Source organism: Candoia aspera, chromosome 5, assembly GCF_035149785.1.
Source record: "Candoia aspera isolate rCanAsp1 chromosome 5, rCanAsp1.hap2, whole genome shotgun sequence".
Taxonomy (NCBI): domain Eukaryota; kingdom Metazoa; phylum Chordata; class Lepidosauria; order Squamata; family Boidae; genus Candoia; species Candoia aspera.
In genome coordinates, this window is record NC_086157.1 from 115,780,440 (window position 1) to 115,803,694 (window position 23,255).

The 23,255-nt window shown below is 52.3% G+C and overlaps 1 protein-coding gene across 5 annotated transcripts in view; it reads right to left on the reverse strand.

Annotated features, from left to right (window-relative positions):
- The window catches only part of ARAP1 (ArfGAP with RhoGAP domain, ankyrin repeat and PH domain 1), an 82,437-nt gene that overhangs the window by 10,372 nt on the left and 48,810 nt on the right, over positions 1-23,255 (reverse strand). For 4 of the 5 annotated variants that reach the window (XM_063306024.1, XM_063306021.1, XM_063306020.1 and 1 more), the window contains exons 12-23: positions 21,602-21,784; positions 17,738-17,912; positions 11,680-11,814; positions 10,391-10,526; positions 9,512-9,614; positions 8,211-8,406; positions 6,436-6,475; positions 5,361-5,524; positions 4,369-4,581; positions 2,900-3,005; positions 2,148-2,295; positions 888-974 (exon numbers count right to left, since the gene is read on the reverse strand). In XM_063306024.1, coding sequence (XP_063162094.1) covers positions 888-974; positions 2,148-2,295; positions 2,900-3,005; positions 4,369-4,581; positions 5,361-5,524; positions 6,436-6,475; positions 8,211-8,406; positions 9,512-9,614; positions 10,391-10,526; positions 11,680-11,814; positions 17,738-17,912; positions 21,602-21,784 — 1,686 coding nt within the window. Of the gene's footprint in view, positions 1-878; positions 975-2,147; positions 2,296-2,899; positions 3,006-4,368; positions 4,582-5,360; positions 5,525-6,435; positions 6,476-8,210; positions 8,407-9,511; positions 9,615-10,390; positions 10,527-11,679; positions 11,815-17,737; positions 17,913-21,601; positions 21,785-23,255 lie in introns of all 5 variants that reach the window. The other variant, XM_063306023.1, reaches the window with a different exon arrangement.

Sequence of the window (23,255 nt, forward strand, 5' to 3'; positions counted from 1 at the left end):
AAATCTCCAGACCGAAGCCAGGCTGGAATCAGCACAGAGCTAAGCTGGAGGTGCTGTTAGAACCATTCTTGCAGCTGCATTTTTTTTTTTAATTACATGAAGGACAGTTCAACCCAGGCTTGTTTCAAAATAGAACCTCCATGTTCAAGAGGACACTGCAACTGGTCATAAATGCAAGCTGGTTGTCAAGTGTCCAAATTGCAATCATGTGACCATAGGGGTGGTACAACGGTTGTAAGTGCGAGTATAGGTCATAAAGCACTTTTTCCGTTGTAACTTTGAATCGTCGTTAAACAAATGGTCGTAAGTCAAGGACTACCTCTAACCACAGCCTAATCAAAGACTATTGGCTGCAATTATGCTCAGTCTTCCTAGCATTTCACTGCAGTTGAGGATGACCATGGCCACAGAGTCCTGCAGCAGTCTGCATCTACTATACAACTGTGCATTTCCTCCTGAGCAATCAAATCCTTTTGGGATCTGCTCAAAGTGATGGGCTCTGAGAGCTCTCTCCAGCTGCTTGGACCCTGAATTATGTTGGGCCTTCAGCCCATCCACATTCAGACAACCAGCCGTCACACCCCTGCCTGGCCTGTTATCTCTGACAACTCATCTGACCCAGTTCTCTGACACAAAGGGTGCATTCACAGAACATGATTAACCCAGTTACTGATTAACCCATGTTCTGTGTTTGTACAACACCCCAAATAATTTTCAACAGCCCAAACAAGTTCGGCACTAAACCAGCTTGATGCTTTCGAAGGCACCTGCCAGGTTGCTGCCTGCGCTGGTTAAATGGGTTGTTTGAACACAGCCACAGAAGCGCAACAAGAGTACGGCCGTGACACAGCCACACACACCTCGGGGGACGCAAGCAGCCAACCCACCTGCGTCCCACTGGAGGAGCCCGCAATGCGCATCTTCAGGATGGCCCGGATCTCCTCTTGCTGCTTCCTCATCTCTTCCTCGTCCACCTGCCAGGGAGAGGAGGAGGGGAAGAAAGAACGAGAAGGGATCAAGCTGGCCCACCAACTCATGCCAGAGCACCCACTAGTCAAGCATGGGAAGGTGGATCCACCCAGGATTTCCTTCAGCCCAAGACATTCGGAGCACAACTCCTTTCTGACAAAGTAAAAGACAATTATGTCCCCCTTCCTACCTCCATCACCCATGGTCAACAAACTTCTTGAGATCCAAGAGGACCTTCCCCAACCTGAGGCCCTCCAGATGGGTTGGACCACAAGACCATCCCACCAACCAAAGGCCACCTGGCTGGGGTGGCTGGGCCACGTAGTCCAGTACGGGTGGAGGGCCCCCGGGTTAGGAAGGCCAGCAAGGTGAGACCCTGCTGTGACACGCTTCAGACGGGGGAATGGCCGGGGGGTTGAGAACGGACCTTGGAAGAGCCCAGCTGCTGGTGGGACCACGTGGCCCCAAGATCCAACCTTCCCCACTTCTTACATCTGGGTACTGCAGTGGCGTTTACTCGTAAGTCATACAAAACCCTTGGACGTTTATAAGAGCACGTGGACGCTGCAGGCTGGTCTGCCGAGGCCCGGCCCAGCATCAGCTGAGCAAGGGCATCCGGAAAGCCCACAAACAGGAAGGGGGAACTGAACCCCTTCGCTCGAAGACTATGTCCCCAGAGAAGAAGTTCTGCTTGTAAGGGACAGGAATTAGAAGACCCCTTTAAAACACACACCAGCTGCGGAGCTCTGCCCCCCATCCTGTCCTTCAGAGTCTTGGGCTCTGCCTTCTAACCTTGCCCTATGCAAAGCCTTAGGGATATTGGCATGCCGAGCCTGGGCAGAGCGTTCTTCCATTTCCCCCAGCTCTCCGCCGCAAGGGGCAAAGTCAGTGGCCCCTTCGGCAGCCTTCCCCACCCCCCACCCCCACCCCCCAGCAGGGTCCCTGAGGGCGATGTCATACTGACATGACCCTGCACGTGGCACAATCACATTACTTGCCCAAGCAAAAGTGCAAGGGTGCCCGGTTTGGTACCCACAGACAAGCATCCGTCCCCTCGGGGCCCCTGGTTGGAGGCAGCCTCCTGCAGCTCTGATTCTGCGGGGCCGTTAAGCAGAGGCCCGATCCAGGGATGCCCACCGGCTGCCGCCCCGCCTCGTCCCTCTCTTGGCCAGACTTACACTGAAGATCTCCATGTAGCATCTGATTAGATCTTCCACCACTTGCCCAGCCTTGTAGTCCTTGCCGTCCGTCTGGAAGAGTGTTGGCCCAAAGACAATGGCCAGGTTGTGGGTGGTCATCTGGTTCTCGTCAGAAAAGCACTGGATGCTGCAGGGGAGCCAACACGCAGCTGTGGAACATGGGCCCCATCCTTCTGCCTGCCCAAGGAAGGGCCTACGGAGAAGGTGCGGGAAGGAGGACACCACTCCCCTCATCCCAGACACAGAACCAATACCAAGGATGGTTGTAAGGACGGGTCTGTTCAGCCTAAAGAAGAGAAGGCTGAGGGAGGCAGGATAGCAGTCTTCCAATCCTTGAAGGGCTGTCCCAGGGAAGAGGACATGGGTTTATTATGCAAGTGCCCAAGGGTAGGACAAGAACCAACAGGTGAAAGCTTTATAGAAGGAGATCCAAACTCGAAATAAGGAGGAATTTTCAAGAGCTACGAAGCAGTGGCCTTCCTCCTGAATTTGTGAGCACTCCATCAGGAGGTTTCCAAGAAAATATTGGACAGCCATTTGTCCAGGATGGTCTGAGGATTCCTGCCCTAGACAGGGGTTGGAGTAGAAGACCGCTAGGGCCTTCCAGCTCTGGGATTCCCGCCCTCTGAGCCCCAGAGGCAGGAGCCAAGCAGCGAACATCAAGGGCTGTCCAGCCCTTGCCACCCAGGAGAGACTGACTCTGCAGCTGCCCACCCCACGCAACCACTAACCGGTAGAGATGGTTGATCAGTGCCTTCACTGTGGCTTTGTTGACGGCCGGGAGGCTGCTGAGGAGCCTACGATAGCGGCTGATCCTTTCGGTGGTGTCCTCCAGGGCTGCCAGGGCAAGAGAAGCACAAGGCAGTGAACAAGGGGGCCACATCAAATGGCGTTGTAAGGTTCCTCCCACAGAGATACATTTTTGGAGCCCACCTTCTCACAAAAGGCCACTTGGTCCTGGATCAGAAGTGCCCAGCACTTCCAGGCATGGGACCGGCTCTCCCCTGCTAAAGCAGGACGGCCGAGATGCCAAGGTGGACTGCTGCAGCTGTAATGACGGATGGAGACTGGATGCCCACCTTCATCCCGTGCGAAGGGGTTCCTTCCACAAAGGAACAGGGAGCAGGATGCCAGAGCCTTGCTAAAGATCAGTGAACTCTGTGGGCCCTCTCCTTGCTGGGAAGGAACACCAGGGCAGGGTCTTTAGCAGCGCTGGGCATAAAGTCTGAATTTTTCTGAAAATTCTGAATTTTTCAGTTGCAGGATGCTGAACAGTAAACCAGCAGGTGGCGCAAGGGGGACCTGGACATGACCATGTTTCACGCCAGGCTCCTGCACTTTTCAGATGCGACACCACCGTTTTCAAGGAAGGCATTTCTGAATGCTTTCACAAGGGTGGGTGGGTGAGGAAAGTCTGCTTACTCAGATCCTCCTAACCAAATCTGCCAGGAATGGAACCAGGGGTCACCCAGCGGCCATTCTACAAGCAGAACAGGAGACCTAACAGGATGAGACCACCTTATTTTTTAAGGGAACCCAGAGTTCTAGCATGGAGCAGATCCTTTCCAAAATCTTGCGATAAATGCATGTTTGAATTGCAAAGGGAGCTGGAGGCTGGGGAACCCACCCCACCACCCACCGCCCTGGCCAAGGCAGTAACCAAAATGATAGCTTCCTGCATAAATGGTTTTGCTTGAACAATCTAGGGCACGGTTTCTCAACCTGGGCAATTGGGCAAAGCTCCCTTCTGCTGCAGGCATGGTTGTCTGAACGGGAGCTGAAGTCCACACATCTTAAAATTGCCAGGGTTCTAGGGCAGTGTTTTTCAAACTTGGCAACTTTTTAAAGTTGTATGAGATGCAACGGGGGAGAGGTGATCTGCGGAGTCCTTGGTGCTCTCTGAGCCTGGTTGTTGGCTGGCAGACCTTTCATGACCTGACTAGGTAACATCTTCAGTGTGCACTGCAAGGTCTGCCAGCCAACAACCAGGCTCAGAGAGCACCAAGGACTCCACAGGTCAACCCTGAGCTCCAGAGATTCTCTTCTGCTGGAATGTGATGATCCTTGTACTCATCAGCTTAGCCTTTCAAGGAAAAGAGGGCTCAGCGGCGCATGATGTCAACGTGCAAGAAGGCTGAGGAGGCCAAAAGCTCGAACTGTGAGGGATCTGGAATTGCCACTCCACACGCACCCCCTTTACCCGGGACTTTCAGCCAGGCCTTGGCACAGTCTTTGGTGAAGAGCCCATCTTCAATCTCCCGGAAGAACCGCTTGAGGGCGTTGGCAACATCATCCACCTGGTGATCTTCCTCTTTGAGCCGGACCTTGCGGGCATCTTTCCGGAGCATTTCCAGCAGGCTGGTGGTCTTGGAGTTCTGCCCGCTCTTCCGATAGATGCCTTGCGAGGTCAGTCCTGGGAAGGGGGGAGAGGAGGGGATGAAGACCTTGGAAAAGGCTGAGCGAGAGAGCTGAACGGGGTCCACCCTCATGGGAAAAAACCAGGAGCCAGAAAGCTGAGAAACAGGAATAGCTGAGTTAGATGGATTCTCTCTTTCTACCCCAGACTTGTTCGTAAGAAAAGGAAGGCCCACTCAGGTCTAAAGGAGAAGGCTGCCCTTCCCGTATTACAGCACTCTGCACAATTCCTGAAAATCTACTCAAACTTTTCTAAAAAGCCCAGCTGACACATGCGGAAGGATTCATGTCTTTCCTCGGCTTAGCACTTTCAGATTGCAGGTCAGGCCACCACAAATGTGCCCTGCCCATCATACCCCTTGCCTGCAGCAATGTAGCTGGTCAGGGTTCGGCCTGGGCACGGGGCATTTTTGTGGAACAGCGCCAAAGCCTGCAGCATTCGACTCCTGGAATTAAACCTGTTTAATGCTGCTCCGTGCACAGACAGGGACCTCACTTCGAAAAAAGCCTTCTTCCGCACATGGTCAGGAATGTATCTAGGAGCAAGGGGCCCGACCGTCCCGTCCTGCTGCAGAGCAAGCCCTTCCGGCTTCAGCAGAGGGCATTCAAATGAGTAACTGGGGCTGCTCCCCCTCCTTCCATCACGCAGAGGCCGGGAAGCGGACTGAGGTGAGCTGCTCAGGAGGCCGGAATTCTTACGAGTTGCAAATCATCATCGGGTGCAAACCGCTGGGCGGCCCCCTCCCTCTCTCCCGAGGCGGGCCACCCCCTGCTTACCGCACTGTGTGATGTAATCAATGCACCTGTCCACGATGATGGGAATATCCATCTCGGTGAGCTGCTGCTCCGACAAGGTGTCTCCGGAGCTGCCGGCTGCTTTCTGGATGGCCCCGAACCAAGCCAGAAAGTCCAGCCGTCTCTCGCCTTGGATGTACAGGGTCCTGGAAGAAGGAAGCAGGACGTGCCAACGTGGGTTGGGCTGGGTTTGGGACACACGGGACCCTCCCTGCTCCTTCCCCAAGGTTTTCTCCTTGCCTTCCCCTTCCACAGAGCTAAGGAGAGGAAGAGCCCACCCCCATTTGCAAGGCTGGAGAAGTAATTTCCCCCCCCCCGCATCTGTGGTCCCTCTCCTAGCAGCCTTCATCAGCCCCCACCCAGTGCAAAAACTAAAGCCCCTCCTGCTCCAGTCCAGCTTGGAATCCTGGCGAGGTCATACTCCTACAGCGGGAAGGGTCCTCAAAGGTCTTCTAGTGCAACCCGCTGCCCAAAGCAAGAATCCTCCTACCGTCCTCAGCTCGCCATTCTACGGACACATGCCTGTGATAACCTTTCCGGCAGTATTACGAAAGCGCTTTGTACTACGTTACAATATGCTTTGCCACTGCCTTCCTTCACTACCCATCTGGCACTCTGCAGCTGGGTTTTGGCCATGGGATTTTGTGGAGAGGCCCAAGAAAGGGGGGGGTGCATTTGCAGGAAACGGTCATTTCTCTAGGGCTGGGTTCCTCAACCTTGGGAACTCTAAGCTGTGCGGACTTCAACTCCCAGAATTCCCCAGCCAGCTCTGGGGAATTCTGGGAGTTGAAGTCTGCACAGCTTAGAGTTCCCAAGGTTGAGGAACCCTGCTCTGGGGAGAGACTTCCACCGTCATTTAATCTTCAATTCTCTGTATACAGAGAGGCAGCCTGGAAACATTTGAAAAAAGTAAATGAAACTTGTAAAGGGACAGGAAAGGCAAAATTAAACCCTGGAGATAGGGTTAAGGAAAGAGGAAGACTTCTTTCCTTTTGTTTTTTTAAGGAAACTTCTTGTGGCCTCCATGTGGCCTCTACTGCCCCTGAAAACATCTTACCTTCTCCGTTCTACCAGGACGAGGACATCATTTTCGAGAGCTGCAGGGCAAATGTAAGCATTAACTGAGAGCGGGACCTCTGAACATCAGTGTTTAGAGCGCAAGGACCCACACAGATCTACTCAGATGCAGATCCCATCGAGTTCAATGGGACTTATTCCCAGCTCTGTTTATAGCAGCCTCCAATTCTGGGTCTCCCGGATGGTTTTGACTACAACGTCCATCCTCCCCAGGCAGAGAGGCAATGGCCCTATTGCTTGGGGAGGACTGGAATTGCAATCTAGCCCATCTGGAAGGGGTCAAGCTGGGGAAGACAGAGGTCCACAGCTGCCGTCACAACTGCAGTCCCGTCAACTCGCATAAGTGGATTAATTGGTTGCGGGGGGGTTAATCCAGGGCCAAAGAGCGACAGGCAGATTTGTACTGGCACCTTAGTGTCAAAGAACATAGGAAGGACAGATTCGGCAACCACGCTTTGGGTTCCCAAACGCTTCTTTGGAATCCCAGAAAGGGAATGGCATCCACGCCGTGACAACTCCTAAATTCGCGTTATGGGTGTGACTGCACGTCATTCAGCAGAGCAGCGGCGGGGCATGCCCGAACCACCCAACGAGGGGGACCGCCCGCCCACCAGGCCATCGGGGGGGCTGTCCACCAAGGAGCCAGTCCGTCAGTGACCTCCACATGGTTTGATGGACTGGCGGTCCCGCTGGCGAAGCTGTGGACTTTGGCAGGGTCAGGGGTCCTGGCTGAGTGGAAATACTGGTCTCAAAATTTGGGATTTGGGCCTGTTTGCCCACTCTGTCTCGGATCGGTTAAGGTGCCTGTGACCCCACACATCTGCCCTTGGGAGAGAAGGCAGACCGGCCGGGCTGATGGTGTTATACGGGTGTGGACGAGAGAGTGAGAGAGGGGATCCCTAGAGGGAGTGGGGATCTGCACCCAAGGACCCTGCAGGAGCAAGCAGGATCAGTCAGGGAGATCTGGGCAGCGGACCGGCTGTTGCAAAGGACCGAAGCTGCAGTTGGAAAGGACAGACCAGGAGTCAGCGAGGAAAAGCATTCCAAGAAGCACAAAAGAGTTATTTTCTTCCTCTTGTCTAGACTGAGCATGAAAGTACTTTTAAGCTGCAGTGAATTAACGCAGCAAAACGGTGACACCTTTGTAAGTAAGGGAGTGAGCAGGTGAGTTCAGAAACTGTAAAAAACTCCAAGTAGAATATAGAGGTTGTCCTCGACTTACGACCACAATTGAGACCAGAACTTCCGTTCACAGCAGTTGTTAAGTGAGTCACGCCCAATTTTACAACCTTTTTTGCTGTGGTCACTAAGCGAATCACCATGGTTTTTAAGCAAATCCGGCTTCCCTCTTTGACTTTGCTTGTTGGGAGCCAGCTGGGAAGGTTGCAAATGGTGATCACGTGACCCCGGGACATCGCAAGTGTTGTAAATACACGCTGGTAGCCAAGCACCCGAATTTTGATCACACGACTGCAGGGATGCTGCGACAGTCATAAGTGCGAGCACCAGTCATAAGTCACTTCCGCCCCCCAGCACGACCGAATCAAAAGCCTTCTCGGGCAAGGGGAGCGAGACCTGGGCCCGGCAGCGGAGAGGCAGCAGCCCACCCTGCCGGACGCCCCCGCTCCCAACCCCCGCCGGGCGTCCCCGCAGAGCCGGGGCTCTCCCAGCAGCAGAGGCAGCCTGCCCAGGGGTGGGGCGGGGTGGGAGTCCGGTCCGGGGTCCCAGGCTGCTGCCGGAGAGCTTCCTACTCACAGAGCTCCTGCAGCTTCCGCAGCTGGATGGCCTCCTCCTTCTCGCTGCCCTCCAGGAAGGCGTAGAGGGTGGACTGCCCCAGGGCGAACCAGCCCTGCTTGGCCCGCTCCAGGCTCAGGCCGTCCTTGTAGCGCAGCCGCCCCAGCCGCTCAAACTCCTGGTTCAGCAGACCTTCAGCGGCAGGGGGGATGAAGGACTGCGGGGAGACAGCAGGGCTTGGTCCGGAGGGGCCTCCCAGGAAGCAGGAGGCAGCGGGAGGCTGCTTCCCACAGGGAGCCCCTCCTGGGGCGACCTGCCGCCTGGCTCCCCACCAGCTCTGCATGCTGCCCCCTTTCTCCTGCTTTGTAAAGGGAACCACCCCTTCCCTTCTCCTTCCTTTCTTTCTCTCTCCCCTTCCCTTTCCCTTTTTCCCTTCCCTTCTCCCTCCTTTCTTTCTCTCTCCCTTTCCCTTTTTCCCTTCCCTTCTCCCTCCTTTCTTTCTCTCTCGCTTTCCCTTTTTCCCTTTTTCCCTTCCCTTCTCCTTCCTTTCTTTCTCTCTCCCCTTCCCTTTCCCTTTCCCTTTTTCCCTTCCCTTCTCCCTCCTTTCTTTCTCTCTCGCTTTCCCTTTCCCTTTTCCCTTCCCTTCTCCTTCCTTTCTTTCTCTCTCCCCTTCCCTTTCCCTTTCCCTTTTTCCCTTCCCTTCTCCCTCCTTTCTTTCTCTCTCGCTTTCCCTTTTTCCCTTTTCCCCCCCTCCCCTTCCCTTCTTCCCTTCCCTCCTTCACCCATTCACTAATTTTGCTTTCCCTCCCCAGCATCCCCTGCTTCCATCTCTCCTTCCACCCCCCAACCCACCAGATCCCCACCTCCTCTTTTGCATCACTGCCTTCCTCCCGGTTCTCAAGGATCTGGCCCCAGCTTGCTCTTTCCCGCTTCCAACCATCTACAGCATGCTTCCCTGTGCCCAACAGGGAGTTAGCCCCACTGGCCCAGGGATGCCAGAGGTCCTGCTCCATGTATTTAGGGGACCCCAGCTAAGGGCAGCCACTGTATGGTTAACTCAACTTGAAGGCACTCAGGATCTCTTTCCTGCAAAGTCTAGCCACCTGGTCCTGGCCAAAAAATAGGCTGAACTTTGATTGCACTCTTGTGGCTGCCGTCTCAAGGTTTCTGACCCTACTCTGGTGTCTGGTGTCCTCCAAACCAGGAGCCAGACCTTGGGGGAGGGGGGCATCCCTTCTAAACTCCAAAGGAAATCAAATTTGGTGAGCCCCTCCCCATCTCTTTCCAACCGCAGGGGTTCCCCAAAGAGGGCATTCGCTCACCTTTGCAAGGCATTTGACCCACTCCCTGATGGCCTTGGGGTTGTCCAGGCCAAAGAGGTAGAGTCTCTCCGTCTCGGTGTACATCTCAAAAGTGTTTGCAAACCTGGAGGGAGATACAGGAAGAGTCAGGAAGGAGAAGACCAAGGCAAGGGTGAGAACTAGTTCCTGGGCAGAGATGGGGTGCCCAACACGGCACAGGTCAAGGGGCAGCCGTGCTGGTCAAAGCATCCCAACGGTGAGGTCAAAAGTTCCCTTAGCAAGGGAAGGAACCCTCCCTGGCTTCTGACCTCCAGCCCCGGCCCTCAGCTTTCCTCCAGAGCAAGCCATCCCCAAGGGCCAGGAGTGGGGGGAGCAGCCATGGGCCCCAATGGGCTGCCTCTCCTTCTCCTGCTCTGCCTGGGCCTGCCATCCTAAGTCTGCTCCATCTCCAAAGTCCATTCCGATTGAGGGCCTAGCTTCCTACTTCCACTCTGAATTGGCTTTGCAATGTGATGTTGCTAAATTCAACTTTGCATCTTCAGGAAGGCTTGGCTGAAATTCTGGGACCCTGTTTTCATGGGGGGGGGGAGCTTTCAGGGGCCAAACCTGCACTTTACCCATCTGTCCCTTTTAACAAGAAAATCAGCACCCTAGTTTCGGAGGACTGTTTTTTCTCACCGGGCAAGAGGTGCTGCAAGACTTGCCAAGGGCTCAGGCGCCCTTTTTGCCCTCCAAAACAAACAGGCACTCAAGAGCATTGGTCCTGCCCACTCACCTCCTCCTCTTCGGACAACCCCATGAGTTTCCCTTTCTTTCATTGGTCATGCAACACCCAAACCCTTTTCTATTCAAATAGCAAAGAAAGCAGCCCACTTCCCGGTCACAAGGCCGCCTGCTTACCCGTGTGTGTCCGGCGGGTTCATTGCAAGACACACAATTTCCTGCATCCTGATCTCTCCGTTGGGGACGGTGTTGGTGTTGCTTTCGTAGTAGCTGAAGATGCCCTCGTGCAACTGGCACCAGCGGCGGCTGAATTCTGAACAGCAAAAATCAACAGGGAACAGTGAAGGAGTAGGCAGGGCCAAGGTAGTGCGGAGAGAGATTGAGCATTTGCCTCTGGGATAAACTTTGGCGCCACAGAAGGAATGGCCTCTTTTTAAATTAAGCTAAAATGTCTATGAGTTTCTGGACTTGGAAAGGAGCTTCTTTTGCAGATGTTTTCAGGGGAGCACAAAGTATTGACCCAGGAGAACACAGACCTTGACAGCAGTAGGTCTGCTCCATCTCCAAAGCCCATTCCGATCGAGGGCCAAGCTTCCTCCCTTCATTCTGAACTGGCTTTGCAACATGATGTTGCTAAATTCAACTTTGCACTCACGACAAATGGGGCAGTTGGAGGAACAGATGCAACATGCTTCTCAGTTGACTGGGATCCCTCTCCTACGCAATCAAGGTAGGCAAAGGCATGTTTTAGGAAGGGAGGGAGGGAGAGAGGGAGGGAGGGAGATGGCCCCAGAAAGTAAATGGGAGAACGTGAATCAAGAAGGTGAATGGCAGACATAGGGGAACCTTCAGGGAACATTTCCCTTCAAAATATTTTCAAGAACATCCCACATAGCCTTTGTTCCAAATCCTCCTGCTAGCTAACTCAGAATATGGTTGTCAACTTGTGGTGGGGAATCTCTATGGTGCCGACCTCTGCAGCATTTCCTGCAATGAGCTAAAGGCCCTGATCTGGACTCTCAGACCGGCTGGAGATTTAGTAAAATGCAGGAGACCAGAATTCTCGGTGATCTTCCATCTCAGTTGCCTGGGGAGCTCTCATGGGAAAGAATTAAACGTTGTGCCCATCCGACATTTCTTCCCATGCCACCTGTTTGACCAACCCCCCCCCCCACAACACCCCCCCCCCACTTCTTCTCTTTCTTCTAGTTCCCTGTTGCAGGCATCCACGTGCATGACTGACACCATGTTTCTTAGCCCGTCCTGCAGTCTCTCAACACCCCACTTCTGGGAACCAAGTTGGAGTGTGGAAGCCCTGGGGGTTTTACGTCTTCTCCTTCACTTCATTTAAGTTACCCTGGGTTTTGTTCATGCAGACATCCCCCCCAGGCCTAGAAAAGCCCCTGCCTCCACACACACACACACACACACACGCACACACACACACACCAAGTGCTTCGCCTCACCTTCCCGGGATTTCCGTTCGTGAACCAGCTTGGCCATGGACGGGGCCTTGTACAAGAAGCCATTGTGAGCGACGGAGGGCAAGATGACCGAATAGCACTTCTCCGAATTGGTGCCAGCGTCCAGCTGAGGGGTCTCTGAAAACACGGGAGACAGGCAAGAGTGGCACATGGACGTCACGCAGGGGCTGATGCTCCGGAAGACAGGGCCAGCTCTTTCAGAAAGGAGCCTATCGCATCTCAGACCATAAGCTGCCCAGGGAAAGGTGGGTGGAGCCAGGACAAAAGCTAAATTGGGTTTAGTTTAACTTAAATGGAGTGAAATAACCACAAATGGAGCGACTCCTCAGTTGTTTTGCAGTTGGTGGTCTAGAAATTGATAAATACAGGTAGTCCTTGACTTATGACCACAATTGGGACTGGAATTTCCATCCTTAATTCGCTGCGGTCATAAGTCGAGTCACTACATGACCAGACCCAATTTTACGACCATTTTTACGGCAGTCGTTAAGCGAATCACCACAGTCTTTAAGTGAATCCAGCTTCCCCAATGGGCGTTTTTTGCCAGAAAATGGAAAAAAACATTGCAAAACGTGATCACATGACTGCAGGATGCTGCAACCGGTCGTAAATGCGAGCCGGTTGCCAAGTGTCCAAAATGCAATCACGTGATCGCGGGGGGGGGGGGGGCGACACTTTGTGACACTCCGAAGTGCTTTACAGGCCGTGAAGCACCCCTTCCAAGGCCATTGTAACTTCTGACCCTTGTAAAACAAGTGGTTGTAAGTCGAGGACTACCTGTAAATAACCGGCAGTGATCTCCCCCTTCCAACACTTAAAAAATACAATTTGGTGCCAACTGGAACTTCAGTGTTTGGGGTGAAGGTCTATGTGACCACCGAAAAAAAGGCAGGGAAACGGCCTGGGAATACCATAACCAGTAGAACAAGTCCAAAATCTTTGACTATGTTGGTTTAGAGTCTTTTTCCTTGCCTGTTTGATGAAAAAAGGACTAACTCCGATGCTGACAAACTGCACACGTCCGCCACCCATTGCCACAAGTCAGTCGCATCTTTCTCCTTTTGGTATTGTACGATAATTCTTTTAGCCAACCCCTTTGCCTGAAAAGTTCATGATGTCTTGATAGATACCAAGCACTGGGGACAGAGCCAGGAAGAAGATGCGTGTCCTTAACATACACCAGAATTACGTTAGCTATCCCTCCAGTGCCAGCCCCCGAGACAACAACAACGGGCCAGGATCAAGCCCATTGATTAATGGTCCAGCTCCTGAGTCCTATCTCCAACACCGGCACGGTTGCAGCCAAGCCTCATTAGAAACTCTCGAGGCATCCGAAGCACATAAAGCATTTCTTAAAATCGCATTAGCCTCAATTTAAGAATACGAGACATTAGTTTCCCGTTCTTTAATGCAGCCCTCAGTTGGTTCACCAGGGTAGAGCCTTCAAGGCTGTAATTCAAAGGGTCATGTACTGTACGTAACTAACGCCAATTTCATCCACCTCGCGGAATGACAGGCTCCTGGACAGGAGCGTCCAGGACATTTAACTGCTGTGGAAAACCAGAAGCAAGGCTTGGATCCGGGCAAAATGAACCAAGTAAGACGTGGTTACGGAATATTCCCCCAGAATCTCTCCAAGCTGAAGCAGACCCGCTTTCTAATTCTGCAAAAGCTATTTATTTGAAATTTGCAATAAGGTAAACGATCGTCATCAGAAAACGGTCAGTAACTAAACAAGCCAGGAAGCCACTGAATTCAGGAAACAAGGTGATGCCCTCAAAACCAAAACAAACAAAAAAAGGAGAAAAAATAAATTAAAAAACACCATATAAAAAAGGCAACGCCCACCTACAGCAACAACCTAATGTTCTTCGACATCGCCCCCAACTTAAAAGGGGACATGCTAACTCAGGTTTTAAGGATCGCCTGAAGATGGACAAGGTGGGGCTGGACAAATCTCCCGCGTCAACCCCCTGCTTCCACCCAGAAAAGATTTCCATCACGAACGCAGTTGCAAAGCCAGAGGTCCAAGCTTGGCTTCCTCTAGTCCAATCCCCACTCCAGAGCGACCCCCACGGGCTAGAATCTGGTCCCCAGATGCCTTCTGGCCCAGGCACATTTTAAAACAGAAAGCACATCCCACTCTAAAATCCGCACGTTAAATTTTTTTACTTCGTGCATCCCATTAAGCCGTCTTCTTTGATCACAGTTTACTGAACACACTACAACCGGCTGGGTTCACACACAAATGTTCAAGCCACAAACCATGATTTGCACTAATGAACGACATCACGGCTTAGGACAACGTCTGAGCCTGCCTTTTGAGTGGAGCAAAAGATGGAGCCAGGCAAAATCTGGCCTGGGGGGGAAGGTCTCATCTGGACCCCCCACTGTTGTTCAACAGGCAAGAGAGTAACAGGCCCTGCCACAGAAACATGGAGTGGGAGAGCGTACATAAAACTAGTAGCCTAACTAAGGTTCTTAGAACCACTTACTGGCTGAGTTTATACCATATACTAAAACCAGGTTAATAAAGATAACTGACCTGTGGAATTCACTGCTACAAGATGTGATGATAAACTATTACTTCGGAGGGCTTTCAAAGGGGATGGGATACATTCACGGAGGACAGGTGCACTTGAGGATTACCAGTCTTGAAAACTCCGCATTATCTCCTCATTCAATGCTAGTTTAGTGGCCAAAGAACACAGGCAAAAGAGAAGCATATCTTTCATGCCTTGCTTCTGAGCATCCCAGAGGCATCTGGGGGACCACTGTGACATAACAAAATGCTGGAGCAAGATGGGCCTCGGGATAATCCAGCAGGGCTGTCCTGGAGAGGTGGTGATGGCCCCAAACTCAGATGTCTTTCAAAGGGGCCTGGAGAAATCCACAGAGGACAAGTCTGTGGAGGGCTATTACAGTACCCTCGAAGACTCCATGTGACCTCTGAGCTGGGGTCAGCATGTCTCCAAATGCCAATTGCAGGGGATCAGAGGTGGAAGGAAGCACGGCCCCCTCCCCTTCTTGTGAACATCAGATGATTCAGATGGATGAGATGCAGATGGCAGGTGGCTTCCCAGTCCACTAACAAGGCTGTTCCTGCTTTTATATCTTGCTAAGGCTGGGCAGCCAAATTAAACAACCATAAGGGCTGGAGGGAGGGGAGGGGAGACAATGAAAACCAGATGTTTGCTAACAAAATACCCCTCCAAGTTTTGCTCATTCAAAGGCATGTCTGGCTTTTCAGTCAGCCTGTCTCTCTCTCTGATCAAGGGTTGCTGGCCCTCTGTTGGCAAGGCAGAGTTTGGCCACTCGGTCCTTCAGCTATCTCCAAAAATAAAAGGGGTGGGGGGATTTTGATCAGGCTCAGGGGACAGGGGTTGGTCTCATGCAGGATCTGAGGCCAGCTAGGAAGGATCAACCCAGGAGTTCACCAGCTTCTCAATGGATCACAATTCCTGCTTCCGACATGAAAGTAGATTTGTGAACAGAGAAGCTAAGAAGCTGGGGGGCGCTCTTATTTGGGGGGGGGGGTCTGCTTCATAAGGAGCCCAGGCCCTTCCTTGCCACACTCTTGCACAAAGTACAAGACTTCCGGGTGGAACATATTCCTTGCCAGGCTGACAAAGCTTAAGGAACAGCTGTTAGTGACTCACGAAACACCCAACTATTACTGCTGGAAATCTCTCCTAAAATGCTGGGAAACGCCTACGCACTCTGAATTCTCTCCTTTCCCCATTTCTGTTGTCAGATTCAGGCTGGAAAAGAGAGAAGGAGTTGCTTCTCAGAATGAAGAGATAACGCTGCCCTCACGTCAAGCTGGACCCCAGGCACAGAGACGGGATTTCCCACTGCCTTTTTCTGGCAGGATTTTTCAACTTCGCCGTCTGGTCTGCAGCCCTAGGATCTTGTGGTGGTCTCCCATCCCACTATTAAGCAGGGTCAAGCTGCTTCCCCATCAGCCAAAGTCAGATAAAAATTGTCAAGAAATATGAAAGTCTCCCTTGCCCAGCTCAGCTCCTGGGGCTGCGTGGACAGTTTTTGACCCAGCACTTGCCGTTCCAGATCTGCTGCTTCTCTTGGGGACACACACACAGGAGCAGATCAGCAACATCAATGTCCTTGGGCACATTCCTGCGTGTGCATCTAAACTGCTGGGGCCAGTAAAGTCACTCCTGGATTTCCAGGCTGTTTCAACAGCACCTGTTTTGATGTTCGCCCTTCACATCTTTTGCACTTACAAGCTGGTGCCCCCCAATCATTCCCCCCCATGCACCTGCCCCCTTGATTCACTGCTTAGAAAAGCTGGGGGCCACCTTCTCCAGACCCCCTGCCTGTCCCACAACAGGCGGACAGCCAGAGCGCAAACGCATCGCTTTCCCCAGCTTCAGCTGGTCCCCTCCCTTCCGGGGAGCCCAGAGAGGGGACGGCTGATCAAAGCAACCCCCTTGGGGAGCAGAACTGCCAAAGGAACCGAGGCACAAGCTTCCGCAGGAACAGCCCACCTCCTCAGCAATCACAAAGGAAAGAGCAGGGAGGCGTCTGAGCACAGAGCAAAACAAGAGCTGGCGTCAAGCGTTGCGTTGTGGCGCGGCTGAGAGGCTGAGCTTCCAGTTCAAGGACATTGAAGGCCCCTGCCTGTCTCTCTCAGCTGCCCTCTTCACCATGCGGCCCAATCTGGCAGTGATCGTAACACTGGTTTGCCCAACAGGGCTGTTAGGTGGATTACAGGTAGTCCTCGACTTACGACCATTCATTTAGTGACCATTCAAAGTTACGACAGCGCTGAAAAAAAGTGACTTGCGACAGGTCCTCACACTTATGGCCATCGCAGTGTCCCTGCGGTCATGTGATCAAAATTCAGGTGCTTGGCTACCGGCTTGCACTTAGTTGCAATGTTCTGGGTCACGTGATCACCATTTACAACCTTCCCAGCCTGCTTCTAACAAGCAAAGTCAATGGGGGAAGCCAGATTCACTTAACAACTGTAGTGATTCGTTTAACAGCCATGGCAAAAAAAGGTCCTAAAATCGAGCATGACTCACTTAACTGCCTCGCTTAACAACAGAAGTTCCAGTCCCAATTGTGGTCATAAGTTGAGGACTACCTGTATGTCATCAAGGACGTCAGTGATTCTAAGCATTCCAGAATGGTGCAAAGCAGCCCCAGGCCCCTCCAGCTGAAAGACACAGAACCCCAAAGCATGAAAGGGGGAACAGCAATTGGATCGCCTCTCCCCAAGGCCCCAGACTATTCCCACCTACATGCAGATTCTGCCGATGTGAATGGTGGGAAGCTCTTGCCATGGCTGGGTGGAGCTGATAGAAGGATAGATTCCGCTGCTGAGCGTGATTATTTTTGTTTTTAAAAGGTTATTGATGGTTTTTATATGTCTGTATATTGGCTTTTTTAACCTGTTTTTATTGGATTGGTGTTTTACCTGTTGCGAGCCACCCAGAGTCGCTTGGATGAGATGGGTGGCCATACGAATTGAAATAATAATAATAATAACAATAATAATAATAATAATAATAATACGACACCCTAGGTTCTTGGGAAGAACTCGATGCAAATGAAGGCCAACAGCAGCTGAAGAACTGGCAGCTATGATTTCACTTTGTTGTATATAATAATAATTACTATTATTATTCATAATATTATTATTAAGCACAGAAGATTTGAGACTTGCTCTGTTCTTTTCCCTCCTCCCTGCCCCCCTATTCTGCTAAGAGAAAGCCTTGGAAAGACCATCCAACAGAGAGCAAATCGCTCCTTGACCACGGAAAAGCTCACCGTTGGGTACCCCACCTTCCCACCCCCTTCTGGGGCCAAAGAGGCCATCCAGAGCTCCAGAACGCCCCAGCCAGGTTTGATCATCGGCTGCAACATCTGGGCTCCAGCATTCCAGGACGCGGAGTCTTTGCCGGCCCTGCAGCTGGAGAGCCCCTGGTGGGCGGAGGAGGGCTTTTCCCCCCTCCTCCCTTCAGCCCCCCCTGCCTTTCGGTTTGCATGCCCCCCCATCCCCGGTGTCCCTTACCTGAGGTCCTGTTGTGCAGCAGGAACTCCATCTGCAGCTTCTGGCCGGCCTGTTCCGCCAAGGCCAAAGGGGAGGGGTAATTGGGGTCCCCGGAATAGCAATTCACTTCGGCCCCGCAGAAGAGGAGGGAGAGTGTCTCGGCCAGGTCGCTCGTGGTCACCGCCGTGCACAGGGCCTGTGGGGAGCCGTGGGGAGAGGTGCAGGTGTGGGGGAAGGAAGAGAGCAGAATCAGACTGGGAAAGGCGGGAGATCCGGAGACACACGCCTGAGATGCGAGGGAAGGGGGCACGCACATCTGAGCCCAGCATCCATGCAAGCTGAGCAAAACGGGACCGGGCAGCGCCAGGGGAGAGGCCCAGGAGCTTGGGTGAAGCCAGGCGCTGGAGGAGACCCGGCGGACGGAGACACAGCGGCTCCTGGATGGGCGTCCGGTGTCTCTGCAGCGGCCAAGCCCCGGCCAGAAGAGCAGAGGGTGGGGATCTGCGTTCTGTGCTAGACCACAGAAGAGCCAAAGGGAGAGAGAGGATCTTGCCAGGCCGGTCCCAGCATTTTGGCTCTGCTGGAACGCAGATGCTCACAGCAACGGGGGGGGGGGGGGGGCGCTCCCTCCCCCAACTGTGCCTGGAGTCCTGCAGGAGGAGGAAAGCACAGAGCAAAAGCATCTGGCTGCAGCCGCCTTCGCCCTCCGGACCAGAGGCTGCTGTTCGGGAGGGTCCGGTGAGGTACCCGCTGGAGGGGGACACGCAGCCGGTGGAATTCTGCCCTTCTGGCCCGGCTCCTGCTGGGCCTGCCCCGGGACACCCCAGTGGCAAAGCAGCGTCCGTCCGCCCGCCGCAAGCAAGCCCCCTCTTCTCGCCCCTTCTGCAGCTCCGGTCCTCCCACCAAGACGGGGGCAGACGTTGTGCATCGCAAGCTCCCTATCGCTTTCCAAGTTCTTGTTGCTCTGCATATCCTCAGCAAATCCCTCCCACATTCAAGCTTCTAGTCCTCACGTTTGCGGCTGCTTTCTCTGCCACTGCAGCCTCCTCCCTCACCTGGCCATTTTGGCCCTTCCTAACAGCCTCTGGTCCCCCAGGGCTGCTGGACCCTCCCCACCCCTCTCAGGGCTCTGCTCCCCAGGGGAACGTTCCCCTGCTTGGGGCTCCAAATTCAATCTTTCAGCTGGGACCTTCCTGAAAATTGCCAGGTTTGGTCCACTAACCTGACCGGTTCCCTATTTGAACCTCAAAAATCCTCTTCTAAGCCAAAGATATTGACGCCTGTCTGCGATTTCCCCCTTTCGGAGTGGCTGGAAGGGAATCGCAGGAGTTTAACCCACTGCGTACGGAGGAACCGGGTTAAGGAGGAGGGGGGAGAACGCCCACCATTCCGGTTGATTGAACTGCGGGGGGGTGGGGCGTGTTTGGTTACAGTGGGTTAATATTTACTAACACCAATCCAAGTCATTTTTGGAATGGTTTTTGGAATGCTGAACAAAGGCTCTCCCATCTGGGGCCGGCCCATGTTCAAAAATGGGATTTTCTTCCAATTTCCTGCTAAACTGGTTTTGTCAACAAAAAAGGTGGAGTAAGAATTTGAGAAAAGGATGTTTTCACTCTGCAAGGGCCCAGGGGAGAAATTTCTTCTGCCCACCCCCTTCAGCCGTGCCTTGCTTCCTCTTTCGCTAAGAGAAGCATAAGGCCTCCCTCGTTTATGGAAATCCATTTTTAACAACCAGGTGACGAGAATTTCTGGCCAGATAAACCAAAACCCTAAAAAGCTTCCTTAGGCCATAATTTTATGCTCTTTCTTTTAAAATCTTCTTCCTCTGTTAACTTTCCAAACAGCAAGCTCTGATTTCCAATTGTCAAGTTTACTTCTTTATTACTATTTAAGTTTTTAAAAAAGCCTTAACAGCTTACTTACCTTTTACTTACCTACTTCCATCAGAAGAAAAACAAAAAAGATCGCTCTGCAGTTCCTAACTGTAGTTTTGCCCTTCCTAATTATTGCGGATGTTCTCAGTTCTTTAGAGAATCTTGATGGAGCAAGAGACACTCTTTGCCTCCTATTCAATTTTGGGGATGTAGCAGATGGACCACCCCTACTTTTTCTCTCTCTCTTTTCCACCATCCTATGGCCAGGTGGGCAACCCATAAGGGTCAGAGCAGAGCTGCAAAATGAGTAGCCCACCAGCATCCTTCTGGGGCAGTAAACAGAGTTAAACATTTGGGGGAAAAGAGATGTTTTAAGCTTGCAGATGCTCCTTCCTTACAGCAGAGTTCCTCAACCTTGGCAACTCTAAGCTGTGCGGACTTCAACTCCCAGAATTCCCCAGGCTGGGGAATTCTGGGAGTTGAAGTCCGCACAGCTTAGAGTTGTCAAGGTTGAGGAACCCTGCCTTACAGAATGGCCCCTTGGCACCTTTGGGGCACAGCCATCCAGGTGCCCTACAAAGCCTGAGCGGGCCCTGGGTTCAAGTGCATATTGGATCCTTAATAGCATTCCCAGCTTAGTACCTTCTAAAGCAGTGTTTTTCAAACTTGACAAGTGTAAGATGTGTGGACTTCAACTCCCACAATTCTGCCTGGGGAATTCTGGGAGTTGAAGTCCACACATCTTACACTTGTCAATATGCTCAAAGGTGGAAGCGTTTGTGGACACAAACTTGAATTGAAGGTTCTGCTGAGAACGCTCCAGCCAACGGTGTCCCCATGCAGAAAAGCCATATTCTAGGGGTGGAGAAATATTGGGGGGCCACTTCTGTTTCTAAAACATTTTATTCTTTGGTCTTGTGGTGGCAAAATGGTTGTGGGGCGGAGCTGAAATTGTCAGCCACTTTCCAGCAAACTTGGGGGAGGCAGTTAACGCAAAATAGGAATATTACATCAAGTCAAGGCTCAACAGAGGCCTTTGCACCCCATCTTCCAGAATCCATGCTACTGCCCCAAAAAGGGTATTTTGCTGTAGAATTCTTTTGGCATGATCTTGGAGGCCAATGAAGGATTCAAAAATGTCACAGGTTTTCTGTTTTTTCTCTAGGCCAGCTAGATTATTATGCTGTTTTAAGCCTCCAGGTTTCAAAGAAAGATTTGCAGACTTTTTAGTGGAAAAACCTTGCCAAGAAAACTGCGGGGACTTGTCCAGGCAGTCGCCAGGAGTCAAGACTGACTTGAAGATGCCAAATCTCTCCCCCTCTCAGATAATGGCTTGCTTTCTTTACAGGTAGTCCTTGCTTAACGACGGTTCGTTTAACGACGGTCCAAAGTTATGATAGCCTCGGAAAAAGTGCTTTATGACCTGTACTTACATTTACGACTGTCACAAACGGTTGCACCACCCCCACAGTCACGTGATCACAATTTGGGCACTTGGCAGCTGGCTCACATTTACAACCAGTTGCCAAGGGTCCTGCAGTCACGTGATTGCGATTTGCAACCTTTTTTGCCAGTTTCCAGCAAAAAACGTCCATTGGGGAAGCAGGATTTGTTTAAAAACCCATGATTAGCTTCGCAACCATCATAAAAATGGTTGTATAATTGGGTCTGGTCAGGTGGTGATTCACTTAATGACCACACTGCTTAACAACCAATTTTCAGGTCCCTATTGTGGTTGTTAAGTGAGGATTACCCATACAGGCAACTATTTAAGCTAGAGACCCAAGGGAAAAACACTCTGTGCATGTTTAGAGGCCTTAAGCCAAGGCAAAAGGCCAATCCGTTTCAACCAATGGAGGCAAAATTATCGAGCTGGCTCTATCTATGCCACGGCTCTGCTTGAGACAACCTTTTGCCACTCCCCCGGGGCCCCAAACCAAACCCGACCGGCTTGCGCGCAGAGGCCCGGGCAGGCGGGCTGCAGCCCAGGGGCCATCCATCCACCAACCTTGTTGAGCTCATCCTGATTGCCAAAAAGCGGGTGGTACCGGCGGTATTTGCCCTCCTTGTATTTGGCCACCAGGAAATGCCGCCGCTCCTGGCTCTCGCTCAGGGGGTCGATGGCTTCACTGGGGGGAACGTTGGCAGCCCAGAACTGGTTGGCCACCGCGTTGCCGATCCGGAGGAAGAGCTGGGAAGGCAAGAAGGACAGCCCTGCTGAGACCGACCGAGGACAGAGCCCCATTTCCCCCCCAAGGCCATCCGACTGCCCGGCTCCTCATTCCTCGAGATTCAGATTCCAACCCAAAGCCCAAACCTATTCCTCTCTGTTAAGACAAACTGCAGGTAGTCCTCACTTAACAAGCACAATTGGGACTGGAATTTTGGTTGCTAAGCAAAGCAGTCGTTAAGTGAATCTGACCAATTTTACAACCTTTTTTGGGCAGTCATTACGCGAATCACCGCAGGCATTAAGCAAACCACATGATCATTAAGTTAATCACATGGTCCCCCATTGCTTTTGCTTGCCAGAAGCTGGCCAGGAAGGTCGAAAATGGAGATCACATGACCCCTGGACGCTGCAATGGTCATAAATGCAAACCAGTTGACAAGCACCCAAATTGTGATCACGTGACTGCGTGGATGCTGTGATGGTCGTAAATGTGAGGACCGGTCATGGTCAATTTTTTCAGCACCATCTTAAGTCTGAACCATCACTAAACAAATGGTTGTTAAGCGAGGACTACCTGTAGCCTCAACATACTAATGTTTTGGGGACCCAACATTCCTGCAGCACAATCTGCTTCCCCCCACCTGGGCTGGGCTGCAAGTTCCAACTTCCCAGCAAGGGCTCTGCATCAAAGCCTCGCCCCCTCCCTGCCTCTGGTCCACCAACTGCAGGCTGCAACGGTTCTCATCTTTGGAAACACTTTCCTGGAACAAGCTCTCCCGTCCTCTTCCAGGGTGTCTCTGAGTCAGGAGCACCTCCCATCCCCTTGCTAGCCAAGTCCAACCCTGCTTAGCTTTTTGAGATCGGCCAAGGTTGGCTCACGCCTGCCTCTTCACTTCGGAACCCGACTTGCCTCCCCCTTGGCACCCTGCAAAAACGTCGGGATATTTGCAAGCTTTAAACAGGCCTTCCCAACGTGCTGCCCTCAGCTCAGCTGGGAAGCACCTCACATTCCCATTCCTGAAGCTGCCCTTCCCCACGGAGGGTTGGGTTAAGACTGAGGATTGTTGTCTGATTACGATTCAAACTGAATTTCTGGAAATGAGAATCAGTCGCAGATTCTGAAGAGAGCCAGTTCGGTGCAGTGGTGAAGGCACCGGGCTAGAAGACCGGAGACCGAGAGTTCTAGTCCTGCCTTGGGCGCTAAGCCGGCTGGGTGACCTTGGGCCAGTCCCTCCCTCTCAGCCCCAGGAAGGAGGCAAGGGCAAACTACTTCCAAAAAACCTTGCCGAGAAAACTGCAGGGATTTGTCCAGGCAGTCTCTGAGAATCAGACACAATTGAATGAATAAACAAAAAAAAGGTTCTGAAGGGGCCTAAAATTCCAGGTGAGTAAGTAAATGACAGGAGTGTCACATCCAGTGACATCCACAAGGGGCGGGGGGAGGCCAAAATCAGCAAGAGGACAGACAGAACGCTGCCGTGCAAGCCCG